The following is a 14046-nucleotide window of genomic DNA, read 5'->3' as shown; positions in this document are numbered from 1 at the left end:
TTCTTTCTTTCTTTCTTTCTTTCTTTCTTTCTTTCTTTCTTTCTTTCTTTCTTTCTTTCTTTCTTTCTTTCTTTCTTTCTTTCTTTCTTTTTTTTCTCCTCTAAATGCTGTGGGGGCCATTTCGGGTTCAGCCAATGAACTGAAAAAACTATTAATCACATACCTCCACAGCTGAGACAGTATTGCATTCATCCTCTTCAAAGTGACTACCTACTGCTAAGTTTACTAAGGTGAAAACCTCTGAAAGAAGGGGTTAGGTTGCCACACAATGTATCTGATCATCAGGCTGTCTCCCTAAAGCCAGTGAGAGAGAAGCTGATGTGGCTGGAACTTCATTCTGAGAGTTCTTCCTTTCCAGTGAGTGTCAAGTGCTTAACGAAGTTGATTCCCCCCCCCCCCCCGATACTAAGTGGAATCTCATGAAACAATATTGTGTTTAAAGGTGGATATCATAGTGCTTTAAGTATCTTTGAGAGTATTATATGGTGAAAACACTCTCAGAAAAAATCCTGTGAACAATGCAGCAGTTGAAATTACTTTGTCTTAAGGTCCTCATCTTCTCTTCTGAAAAAAAAAAAAACATGCAAAACAAACAAACAAAAAAACCCCAACACTACCACCAACAAAGAAAAACTCAGAAGAAACTGAGTTCTGAAGCTACAAGTGGTCAGAACATACATTTCATGATCAATAAATTCTCAACAGGCATCATGTTATTAGGTAGCACGTTATGTCATTTTTGTCCATGTAGATTAATATTGGGATAAGTATAAGGTATTAAAATCAAAGATTCAAGATTAAAATGTGCATCCATTTATGTAGATAAAATGCACCAGTTGCATGTTAACTAACTTTTTGTATCGTGAGTTTGTATTTTAATCACTTGAATATAATAAGTACTCATAGGTAATTTGGTATGTAGGTGAACCCTGTTCTACCTGATTTAGATGGCACTGCTTATAATGGAACTGAATTTACCTTAAAAAAAAATGACAATCTAGCCGTCCTTACTAAAAGAAGCTTTTCAAAAAATGTAAACCATTCTACAGTGATGAAAAGGAGTACCCTGGTGACAATAGGCTAGAACAAAATTACAAATTACATTAAGCTAAAATATTCCTAAAAACCAGATCTGTAATTCATGTCACATTGCCCACACTACATCCTGAAGGTTATTCTTTTGTCTTTGAATGTCTTTAATTTTCCCATTTTACTAGATTGTCCGAAGACATAATTGGTGTATCTACTATTTATGTGAAAGAAAATTCATTATCTTTCATGCCTAGCCTACCATTCTTAATTGCTTACATCTTTATTTTGATTAAGAAGAAAATGCATTCAAGTATGTCCACTCCGCCTTTTCTTTGACCCACAGACTAACTAAATTTGTAATGATTTTAAGGTTCCAGCTGGAATTGAGTTAACCAATTGTAAACTTAGCTTTTATAAGTCAGAATATAAACCCCTCCACACCCCTTTTCTTTAAAATAGTCTGAGCAAATAAAAATCCTCTTTTGGCTCAAGCTCTCTAGAATGTATTTTAATCTTTACTGTGTGTGTGAACTGACAGACAGTAGGATCATACATTAAAAAAGATTATAATAATCATGATACTTATTGAAGTTACCTTTTTAAGTTACCTGAAAATTACCTTTTAAGCTAGAAATCAGTGCATTCCCAGCTATTCCCTCTGAATCATACCAATTGAAAGGTCCTCTGAGCTTCTATCAAGGCAGAATGTATTCACTGTTTTGACCTTCAATAAGCTTTCATATAAATATTTGGAGAGGTGGGAGGTGGAGATAAAATTTTGGGAATATCCATATGCAGGAGAAATGAAATTATGTTACTGGAAACAAACAGACTCCAAAGTGAATGGGAAGTTGGATATTCATTTAAGATGTTTCTGATGTATTGAAGGTGACTGTACCCTTGGCCAAAGGGAAATAATTGTAAAGCAACGAAGGAATGAAAATGGAATTCTGTAGAGATTCTTTTTTTTTTTTTTCATTTGGTATTTATGGTGGTGTTGGTGAAGGAAGAAGTACAAAACGACTTAGATTAATGGGTTATTAATTCAGAGCTCCTGCCTGGTTTACATAATACTTTCACATTCCAAATGCATTGTAAAAATTATCTAGATTATTTGTGTCTACAAAATTTGAACTGAATATTTCCTTAGATCTGATGATTCTTTTTCTGGAAACTAAACTTATGTTTCAGTTTAAGAGATTTGGGAATGATAGTGTGCAGGAAGAGAGGCTATACAGGGAAAGATGTTGCATATCTTTCTCAATAACCAAGTCACAAAAATTTACTAAATAAGATATCGGAATGCAAAACAACACACTATAATACAATATAATTACAATTTAAGATGATAAATCCAATACAGTGAGGGAGAATGTCCAAAAATGAAGGTAGGCCTTACTCTAATACCAACGATAAGACAGCTGGGGAGTGAGATGCTGCCAGGATGAGAGACAGGAGGAAAGAGCACAAGGTCTTGTGATACGCAAGTTTTTATCTTTCCCTCTGACCGGAAACGGTGACAGAGGAGCAAAGTACCATGGGGAATGTAGTAGTCCTTCCCTTCTGAGAACCAGGTGCATGCACTACATGATGTTATGATGTGGAATACCAATAACCAAAAATCATAAAACCATGACAGACATGATTCTGGATGTCCTTCCCCAGAAACTTCCTGAAAATGTTATTTATTTATGTTATTTATTGTTGAGCTAATTGGACTTTTAAGTGGTATAGCTCCCATGCTTCTTACCAAGGAAATTAAGATTAAAATATTGGCGTAATTTTCCAAATGTCTTGAATCTTCAGGATCCTTAGGCTCTGAATAGATTGGAAAGACTTGTTCTTTTTGGAAAGGTCTTAGACTGTAAATTGTAAGATTGGAATTTGTAAATTCACATTGTATATTTCTATTTTAAAGAATTGTAGCATGCTATTAATCAAATGTAACTTTAGACCTGTATTGCTTTGCATTTTGGAGGGATTGTGTTTCTTGGGTCATGCCCTGTATGCATGTCACTTTGGGCAGTGATGTCTTGGTGAAATTCAGGACACCAAACACAGTCTATGGACAAAGTCTATCTGTGGTTTGGGATGGTATCAATACTTTTGTGCTCCCACCCTTGCTGACAGAAAGTTTGTGAAGAGGCTGGCATTGAGCCATCCCTTGGTGTGATGATCAGCAGCATTTCGGCTGCACAAGGAATGTTGTGGAAGTCCTTTTGTGCAAGCTTACCATGCACAACACCAGATGAGTCATAAGCAATCTTTATAGTTCCTCCCCTCCACCTGATGTTCGTCAACACTGCATAATGAAGAAAGCACACAATACTTGCTCAAAAATTATTTTCTAAGTGTGCTATTGTCCTATTTACAAAGTGAATTCTCTTTTGAGTTTTTCTGCACACCTACTTCTTTCCTCTCTGTTTTGCTTTCTTGGCTCTCTTGTTTTTATTCTGGTGACATTTCTTCCCTTGATACTTCCGTCTTTACCATGAGAATTTTTCCACATTTGTTGTCCAAAAACGCATCTCACTGGGCTTCTATTCCTCTCCATCTCTCTGCTAATGGTTTAGAAGGGAAGTAGTTAACACTGACATTCCCAAAAGTTGTGAAAAGGTTTTTCAGTTAAGCTGAGTCACAAAAGTGGCTGCCATTGATTCGAGTTTTTTCTTGCTGTTAAATATGCACTTGTTAAATGGAAAGAGAATCTAATTTTTGGCGCTATAAAAATTATAGAGTTTCTTTTAAGTGAGAGCTCAAATATCATATCTATCACATGTTCCATCGTTAAAGGGCATGACTGACAGTACTGAAAAATCAGACAGCAGCTATACTCCTGAACATACTCATTTTCTGTGCCACTGTAGCCAGGACTGGGGTAGATTTTAAGCTGTTCCAGAAACTCTGAGCCCCAGCCAAGGTCTTGAAAAGCTGGCTGAATTTTTCCTTTTAAAGTGTGTTCTCGTCCCCAGATGACTTTTTGCAGCATTGGCTGGCAGCGGCAGGTGGGTGAGTGCCTAATCATGCAGTAGGGAAGAAACACAGGAAGGACTACTTCATCCTTCATAGTGCAATATCTGAGAGTATGGGAAAACTGTGCCATTGCTTTAGGTAATCTGAATCTGCAAGGCTGGAACACTCTCCTTCATAGCACTGAGATAACGCACCCCAAGTGCTGTTTCCCCAAGCATAGGTGATATTTCTCAGCCTAGTTTGCATTTACATCTGTGAACTGGAGGATATTTAATCAGCTTTGATTTCCTTGCTGTTGTCAGGCAAATGCTCACCTTGGCAATTCTTTATGTTTCTGTACAATCTCTGGTGCAACCTAGAGACTTCTTTGTAAAGTTGCTATCACTAGGAGTGACGGTTTCATTTTGTGATATGTAAATGCTTTAAATGAGAAAAAATACTTTTTTTCCAGCAACTAAAAAAAGTCTTTATAGGCCTTTCCTGTACAGAGGGAGTAAAACTGGCCTGTTCAACACTACGTTATCATCTTTCTGGCCTGTTTGTTTTATTTTTATGCCATTTTTGTAATAAATGCAAGGGAACTTGGCAATTGCCAAACCAATGGTAGTCTTGAAACACCTGATGTTTCTGTGCTAGTGAGCTATAGAAAACAGTTCTGCTTTTCCGTTGTCTGTGTCCTTTATCAACCACGCACAAAGGGCCTGACTTAGCACACTCTTACTCTGAGGTAAATTTACAAAAGACTTCAGAAATGACAGTAACTCTAGAGGAAAAAATAGCATGAGATTGGAGTGAACCTTAATCTAATGCCTTTAGTTTACTTGTGAGTAATGCTTTCCTTTCTATAGTCTGTAGTGAAATACTTCACAGATATGTTGAAAGTTGGAAAAAAGCACACACATACACAGACACACACAGACACTCACAAAAACAACAAATAAGCAACAACAACAACAAAACTAACCAACCAAAAACAAACAAAAAACAACTTAAACTGTCTTTGAAAACTTGGTTACTTAGCTCCAGTTGAATTTATACCTAGAAGTAGAACTGTGATGGCCTGCTACAACTGGTTCATTATATCTTGTGCTGTTAGTCCTCAATTAGAAGTATGGGATTGCAACCCTTCTTAGCAGATTTGCTGACCAAATATGGAGAGATTGTGTATATCACTCTGAGTACTTTGTATTTGCGCTCTTAAAGAATGTATGCAGTTCATCTGATAGACCGCCTGTATGTTTGAGAGAAAAAAAGAAAGAGTTTGCTGATCTTTCTCTCTGATGCTATATCTGCATGTGTCTGTGTTCAAAGAGTGGGGTGAAACTCCCTTTATGTTTTTTTTTAATGTTTCTTATATACTTACCAGCAGGTTTTTACAGTCTGCTGCCTGCCTCTCAGATTAAAAGAACACTGGCATATTTTAACAGTTTCTTTGGATCCAAATAGTCTTTAATTAGAAGGGCATTAATGTTTTGGAGTGCAACCAAAACATAGAAAATACTGAAAGCAGAGAGCAGGCTTGAACCATGTCAGCTTTCAGCTGCAAGGTGCAAATAAGTAAGTAAGAGCCCACAGAAAACAAGTAGTGGCTTATTGGTATAAGGGTATTTCTTTAGTATTGCAAGGGTATTTCTTTAGTATTTTTTGCATTTCAAGGGTATTGCTGTGCAATCTGAACCTACTCCAGCTTTTATGAGTCGAGTGTGTTTGTCAGTACCATTCCAAACCCCAAATTTTGGTGGCTGCTGAACTTGTTCTTTTAGATTTGTATTGATCAGCTGTTAAGGCAGCAAGGTAGGTTGCGCTTGGGCAGGATTGGGCTGACTTGGAAAATGTAAGCTTATTTACCAAAGGTTTAATTAAAAAAATCAAAAGTCTGCAAATGACAGCTTTTGCTGAGCAAAACTAGTTGTTGTCCTTTTTACTCTGGAGTAGTTTGGCTGAAGAGTGCTGAGTAATGGTTCTGGGGTAAAGCATTGAAATTGTAAGTGAATGAGACTAGCTGGAGTTCTAAGATGAAGTCAGATGTACTGAGCTATTGTTTCAGATAATCCAGGGAGATAAATGGTTTATTAGTTAATTTTAAATAACGAAAGATGGATACCTGCAGTTACTGGCAAAGAATTATGAACAACAGTCACTAAGTCAGCTGCACTCTTTCACAATAATGCAGTGATTTTTGTGGACAAATAAAAATGTAGGTTTAACACAATATTATTTTTATTTTACTCTTGTATTTTTACTTAGTTATTATGATCCTATTGCTTGCTGAATGCCTTCTGTCTCTTTGTACATATAGGTGGTACATGCCAGAGCCCTGCTCTTCCAGCCCTAGTGCGTCCTCCTGCTCCACCTTTGCAGCCATCGCTGGATATTAAACCATTTCTTCCATTTCCTCTGGACACTGCAGCAGCAGTCAATCTCTTCCCCAACTTCAATGCAGTAAGTACAGTCCTAACAGTTACTGTCCACTTCAGTGAGCCATGGTTTCCATAGAAGGCTCAAAAGGGCACAAAGTGGAGTTTTATGTACTCAATTAAACCTGGAATATTCTCTTCCAGTACTGAGGGCCAAATAGCTCTTCCAGATACACTGGTAGGCCATAAATTAGAGCCCAGCTGAGTGTTAGCCAGAAATAACGTAGAAGGAAAAAATGATATGATCCCAAGTGACATACAGTAAAGTTGCAGGCTATATCCAGTCCTAGGCCTTGTGTTTCCCACTCTGTTTTAAGATGCGCAGAGTTTCCCTAACATACACTTTTCTGAGTGATTCTACATTCCATCTCCTCCACATTTCCCAAGAAATACTTAAAATTTGCAGATCAGAAGAGCAAAATCTACCTTGATAAAAGGTAAAACTGATAGGGCAATTAAAGCATGCTTAGAACAGCATTAGCTGCTATATGAGCTATTTCATTGGCATATGATCTAGTATATTTATTTTCAGATTAGGATACGTTATTTTCACACCATTTAAGTTACTGCAAGGCTATATTATTCTTTAAGAATTTCTTAACTTAGTCATACTGGCTATGAATTTACGTAGATTGCTCTGAAAGTAATGCCTCCTACTTATTTCCATGGAAACTATAAAAGATACAAAGAGCACAATAACAGTATTTGACAGCAAATTCTCAGCTACAAAACAGTATTTTTCAACATAGTTACTGCTGTTAACCTATTAGCATATATGCACTTAATAAGACACTCTTCATTTCATAGTGTGACAACTGTGCGTGGCCATCCAGAAAGTAGCTTGTCTTTCACTTCACTGTCATCACTACTGATATGCACCACCCGCCACCTCACTGTGCTCACATCCACTGTTTGGTCTCCATAAATGTTCACCAAATGTCAATGAATACCAGTGGGTGCTGTTTTCTCCACATGGAGGAATTCAGTTTCACATCTTTATAGGCACACACATAGGAATGTGTGTGCTTAACTACTCTAAGGGAGAGGTGGAAATTGCTGTGCCAAAACAATTCTAATAAGCAAATGAAAATCTAAAGTGTCACAGTTTAGAGTAGTGAAAGAACACACTAATTCTAGAAATAAATAGAAGAATTAAATGTTAATTTATTTACCTTTAATGGATGTACATTTTGTAATTGAGCTAATTGTGAAAAATACTCTTATTCAACCTTAAATGCAAGTAATTGATAGTACTACTAAGGATGAGAACCTATAAACTCCAAGTTTTAAAATGCTCAGAAAAAGTGCCAAAGAATTACTGTTACAATGAAAATATTTCCTATTTTAAAATGAAGATAGGCATGTAATAAAGTTTTTTTTTTTTTTAAACCAAGTTAAAACATGGGTAACATATTACAAATTAGAATTAAGTTTAGTATGCTTTAGATATTTTTCTTACCAATTTTGCTTCATGATCGTTGCCTATATTTAATGTCGTAATCCAGCTTAATTTTTATGAATACCATATTATAAATTCTTTTCCAGGAGTTTCAGATGGTTTTGTGATTTCTTTAACTCTGCATAATTGAAATTCAAATTTAATGATGAATTTAAGTAAATAATTGTTAATCTTGTGCTGTTCCAAAGATTTGCAGTTTCTTTTTCTTATCAAGTTTTATTTTCTACTATTAGTATCTTGGGGAAGAAAGGGGATGGGGTCTAATATGTTCTGATACTACCTCAAAAATAGGAAGGTAAAAACTGACTCCTATCAAAACCTATTATACTTGAACATCATCTTAGAAGTATCTCTTCAGGTATAAGTGCTGTAGTTAGACTTCACAGACGCCTCATCTCTTAAATTTTTCAGTAACCTGAGCCTAGGTTTCAAGAATAAGTCTAGCAGCCCTTTTTAACAATGTACTGAAGTGCATTTCCATGCAAAGCACTGCTTCCTGTGCTGTGTGGCCATCTGCCAAATCCACCTTTGCTGAGTGTGTTGGTCCCGAGTGTGAGGATGCTGTCATCTGAGCTGCTGTCATCTGCTCAGATTCTTTGCCTTGCAATGTGACCTTTGCCTTCTCATCATGTGTGCTGACATGCAGCATCATCCTCAGTGTTCCCATTTTCCTGCTGAACAGTACATTATTGAATGCTGCTATGTTTAGCTCATGTGCCAGAGCTGGTTAACGGCATCCTCCAAACATGTATGCTAGCTGAGAAGTTCTGCATATTTCCAGAAATTCTTTCCAGGCTGACAAATCTTTGGGGATGCATCAGCTGCTGCTGGGCCTTATTAGCCTGAGGAGAAGGTAACCCATAGGCCATATTAGACTTTAGAATGTCTGACAACGTCTTTAAGTATAAGAGTGTGAGACAGAAAAGTATTTAACCAAAAAATGATCTGCCCTTGAACAATTGTAGCTGTTAATAGTATTCTGTATTCATTGACTTCACAGCTATGTGGAGAAACTTTTGGGTTTTTTTTGCTAAATCAGATTAAGCAGGTGGTCAGTAAATGAGCAGAACTCCAGAAACCTGAACTGGATGTTCTTTCTCATGTTGTGGATAAATGAGCTTTAGCCTTGATTTGAGACATCAAGGCCATAGATAGCGTATTAGGAAATTGATTTCCTCTCTACCTTTCCGTATTCGCACATAAACTAATCTATATGTCAGCATGTCTGGGCTATTGCCCAAGAAGCTAGAAGGAATTCCAGAATTTGGGCTATTTACAGACCAAACACACTGTTCAACAGCTTTGCCTTGAGAAGAGCACTGATCAAAGAGAAACTGTAGTAAAAATGCAGTCATGTTTCAGACAAAGGAAGTTATCTCTAGTTGTGGCAATCCTAACTTGACTTGAGAGTTCAGCTGGAATAGGCATAGACATCTGGGCTAATGAGCCTAAGTTTCTTTGAAAAAGATGACAGAAAAAGACAATTTCTCCTTTTGTTCAAGTGGACAAAAATGCACAGAATTCATTCACCCTATGTGTCTACATTGAGAAGAGGGAAGTAAACTCTGAAAGTTCCCATTCATTGCTGCGAACTACGAGGGGCTGGATCAGCTGCATCTATATTTGGTTAGTTGAATCCAATATTAGGAGACGGGCCATAAGATATTCACATCTCATAAATTCCACTCTGAAATTATATGACAGAAGTGCTGACATTGTATGTCTATAGAGAAATGGTCCTATTTATCAACCATTTATGATAGCTTCTAATTATATCTAAGGACACTGTTAAAGGAATTTGAGTATTCAGATGAATTGGAAGCAGATATTAGGAGAGGTGAAAGCAATGTAATTTTCTTACTCTATTTTTCAAACCAATGGAGATTCTCTTTGACATATGTGCAAGACCTAATACAAAGAAATACTTACCTTAAGTACATCACCAATAATAATAATAATGAGGTGTTGGGTTTCATAAAATTTTTTACTCTGGTGCAGTTTATTACAAATATATGGTTATTTTCTATTTTTAGTAATAATTTTTAGTCTAGATCTAGTTCAGTTTCTGGTGACTGTTTCAGAGGAAAACATCCAGCAGCGATTTCTGTGAGGGCGAAAGCTTGCATCTAGACAGAGAATAGAGGCAATAACATGGGCTTTGCAAACCTTTCCAAATAATGTCTGTGGGCACCAAGGAGAGGGGAAAGTAAAAAGCGAGTAACTTGAGAAATGCAGTGATAACCTGTGAACGTTTGAACCATTCAGTTTCATGAGGGGCATTATCTATTTATATAGGAAAGCTTAAAACAATCATATCAATTAACAATCTGGTTAGCTGAACATTTGTAGATGCTATATTCTTAATTGTGAAGCAAATGGTTACCCTTAAGTCCTATGTAAAAAGAAATTTTAATAACACAGCTGTTTCAATTGAAAACAGAACACTGTTGTGCAGACCCTGAAGAATCACAAGTTCATTGCAAGTTTATCTGATATAAAAAGATGAATTAAGTGTATGAGATGTAAATAGATACATTTTATGAATGAAAGAATCTGACTAAAATGTTTATGTAGCTTTCTAAGATGTGTTCTGAAGGTCAGAGGACTAGAAAATTATCTTCCCATTCTGACAAATGTTTGAGATCATCTAGCAAACATTCAGTTTAATTCTATCTTTTCAACTGCAGAGAGAGAAATTTTAAGTCCATGTGTTTATATGAATCAGTTCTTAGAGATACGAAGCTTTTGCAATTACATTGAACATGTATTTGTCTGTGAATGTGCATGTGGTATTCTTGCTTGCGAGCCAATGGTTGACTGCAAAAAAATTCACAAAGCATCAAAGTCTAGAAGCTAGTTAAGCTGTAGGAAGACTCTGGTCTGAGTAGCTGGACTAAGAGAAAATATTTCATCTTATTAGTTGCTAGTGTCAGTTCTAAGTTACCTTCCTGCAGAAAAAGAACCCCACTCACTAAGATCTCAATTGCGCCTCTTAGTCTCCAGAGTCCATCATTCTCAAAGCACAGATGCATCATCAAATAGGTTTTACTTAATCTGTTAAGCTCTCAGAATTATATATTTCAGCACCTTGACAGACAGAATTTATAGTTTACAAATCCAGGACTTTACCAGCTGGAAAACCTGACTCTTGTGCTCTTTATTTGTTTATCCTTTGAAGGATATGCTAAAAGTTTTCATGGAAAAAAACTGGAAATATTATGTCATGCTTAGGAGATTATAACGGCAGCAAGATCTGTAGTGGAAGAGGACAATAATGCAGAAGATCTGAGTAAATGCTTGTAAGTAGAAATAGAGATATTGCTTGAAAAGCTCCATCCGCACTCCATAATAAGGCTTCATCTCCCCTTGTTGCCAGTGGAAAACTTTACAAAGCAGCATTCTTAGGACAGAAACATGATTACATTCTTGACTATCAACTTATGACTTGGAAGAGCAGTAAGAATGCCAGAATTCTACTAAAAATTGATTGGAGTGTAATTGACACTTGTAATAAACAGACACGTCTTTCCCGTGATCCATCTGTAGTAGTCCTTGCTCAGTCTCCTGATTTTTCTTGATTGTTTTAAACCAGTAGTCTCAGGTGCGATACTCCATGTGTCACTTTTCTCTGTTAGAGCTTTGCCATATGGGAAAGGAGGATAGAACAGTGGATGTTCACCCTGGATTGGAACTCCCAAGGTAGTGCAGCTTGGGTTAGGATGCCAAGGTAGTTCTCCTTGCTTCCTGAAAACCAGCTTGTGAAACATCCTAGCAGCTTCCAGAGCAGTGCAAACACTATGCTCTCTATTTATAGAGGTGATTCTTGTATTTGTAGGTATCAGTAGGGAGCAATTACGGCTGGCTTGTTTCACTGGGAGACACTTTTCTGCAGGGTCTGGTCTTGGTGTTAGGCTGTTCCTGTCCTGCTGTTAACCACTGTTACCTCATGTGGAGCAGAGCTTCCCAGTTGTTTGGAAATGCAGTTTTGTCCTCTTGTGGCCAGGCAACTGATAGAAGTGGACAATATAGGAAACCTGCTTACTGGTATTTATTTGGGGGAAGAGTTATGCCAGGAAAAGTGGATAAAACCTGTCAAAAAATCTGCCAGAAAGTGTTTTTGAGATCTTTTCCTAAGGCTCTTAGCCTGTGTAGGTTTTTATCTAGAAGAAAGACCTACAGAGCTGACAACCCAATTTTCTGGATAGTTTGAATAAGATGTAGCTTTTGGTACTGAGGAATGGAGAAGAAATATGAAATATGCTATATGTTATATATTAAACTGAAAAATTATCAGCATGAAACTTATAAAACATATGTCCCACTCTTTCTTTTTAGAGTCTTTACATAGTGACTTCAAGTTTTTTTAACTTAATTGGAGGAGCTTAATGAGACTTTTTAAAAAAAAATATTTTAATAATTTCCAATGGTGCTTTTTTCAGCATATAAAATCCTTTAAAGTACAGTAGTGACGGCATGCTGTCAGAATGCAGTGTTTCCAGAAAGGAATAATCAGGGGACAATGCAATGGACTCAGTTTCATGTGAGTCAAAATGGAATATTGTCTCTGTAGAAAAACTTGGCAGTAAAAATACGGTCTGTGCTGCTGATGAATTTAATGTTATTTCAGTGAAAAAGGACCTTTATCAGGTGGAGAACTGTACTGCACCAAATCGTTAATTTGTCAGACAAACAGAGGGGATTATTGCTTCTAGGGATATTCTTTGCATGACTGCTCATTTACAGGTGTCGACAAACAAGGTTTTTGGCTTGCTCTTTTCCTTTCCATAGCACTGCAATTGAGCTGAAAGGTAGCTATAGTCATCTTTATATCTCTAGTCAAATATTTTTCAAAATATTAATAAGAAAATATTAGGTTGATTGCAAAAATAGTGTTTGGGTTCAGGAATTCTTAGTTGCAATAACACTTTCAACATTGGCCAAGCCATTTAATTAAGAATTCTGCAGAGGAAGAAGAATGAGCAAACACAATAAATTCTGGCAATTCAAATTTTTTAAAATCAAATTTTTATCCGGTGCTTGCAAAACAGGAATGAGTAACATCAGTATTAAATATTCAGTTATTTGAATAAGCTAGATTTATTTACTGTGCTTTTAAATCCTTAACCTATGCCCTGAAATTAAAGTTCTGATTCTCTGATGTAGAAGAAATGTTCACAGATTGGGAAACATGGTGAAATTAAGCTCTTAGTCTTTTTTCCAGTTTTGAGTCAATTTAGGATGCTTCCAGATCTCCAGGAATACCCTATCTTTCTGTTCCTCTATACAGCCTATACTCTATGAGATGAACAGGGAACAGAGCTCATATTCTGGCTTTGCATAAATGAATGTTCCTGCAGCTCTCAGGTAACAGTTGCCTGTGATTGCATGGCTGTGATTTCCCATTGCACTGTAGAGTGGCTGGGAAATCATGTCTCAGCTCCCTAGCAGTGTGATTCCTTTAATTTCTTTGGACTTGGTGCATTGGTAAGGAGCATCCTACTGAATCTAACCTTGGAGTAAAACTAAACTTAATCCTTTTGCAAACTTCTTGCAATATTTATGGCCTCTTCTTGCAACTACCATCTGGGACTCCTGCATCTTTCAACCGAGGCATCAACAAGGGTTTTGTTATCTTTTTCTTCGGGTTATCTTACATTTTAGAAGCACTCCTGGCTCTGTTTTTCAGATTGCTTGCATTTCTTCACATCTTATTTGAACAGCTTTAGGATTATGTTCCAGTTAGAGAATTAGCAGCTTCCTATGATTATGATGAGCAGCTGCCACCTGTTACCACATAGATGAAGGCAATGTTGAGAACTTACAGGAGTTTGCTCATGGGTATAAATGGATAGATACTATTAAAAAAATCCATTAAAACTTTTATTTTTATTTAAATTAAATTTGTATTGAGTGTACTCCAACCTACAGTGATTGCTTTCAGTGGAAATCCAGGTTTCTAGGATGTGCATTCTCCTGGGCAAATAAATTTTAAGATTACCTTAAAATAGCCTGAGGTTTATGTAACCTCCCCTTGCTGAACATTATTACGCCTATACTGAAATTCATCTCTATAACCGTAATGTGAACATAAATTATCTGACCATAGATGTTTCTGGATTGCTGTCCAGTTTTTGTGGCAGTCAGCAATCTATGCCTCTGGTAAAT

The 14046-nt window shown here is 36.7% G+C and overlaps 1 protein-coding gene across 2 annotated transcripts in view; it reads left to right on the top strand.

The window, feature by feature from the left end:
• ZNF385D (zinc finger protein 385D) overlaps positions 1-14046 on the top strand; it is a 158254-nt gene that overhangs the window by 24465 nt on the left and 119743 nt on the right. For both annotated transcript variants that reach the window (XM_021388265.1, XM_021388266.1), the window contains one exon: positions 6305-6447. In XM_021388265.1, coding sequence (XP_021243940.1) covers positions 6305-6447 — 143 coding nt within the window. The remainder of the gene's footprint in view (positions 1-6304; positions 6448-14046) is intronic.

This window comes from Numida meleagris, chromosome 2, assembly GCF_002078875.1.
Source record: "Numida meleagris isolate 19003 breed g44 Domestic line chromosome 2, NumMel1.0, whole genome shotgun sequence".
NCBI classification, from domain to species: domain Eukaryota; kingdom Metazoa; phylum Chordata; class Aves; order Galliformes; family Numididae; genus Numida; species Numida meleagris.
The sequence above is the reverse complement of the archived record's forward strand: the minus strand, read 5'-3'. Positions and strand labels throughout refer to the sequence as shown.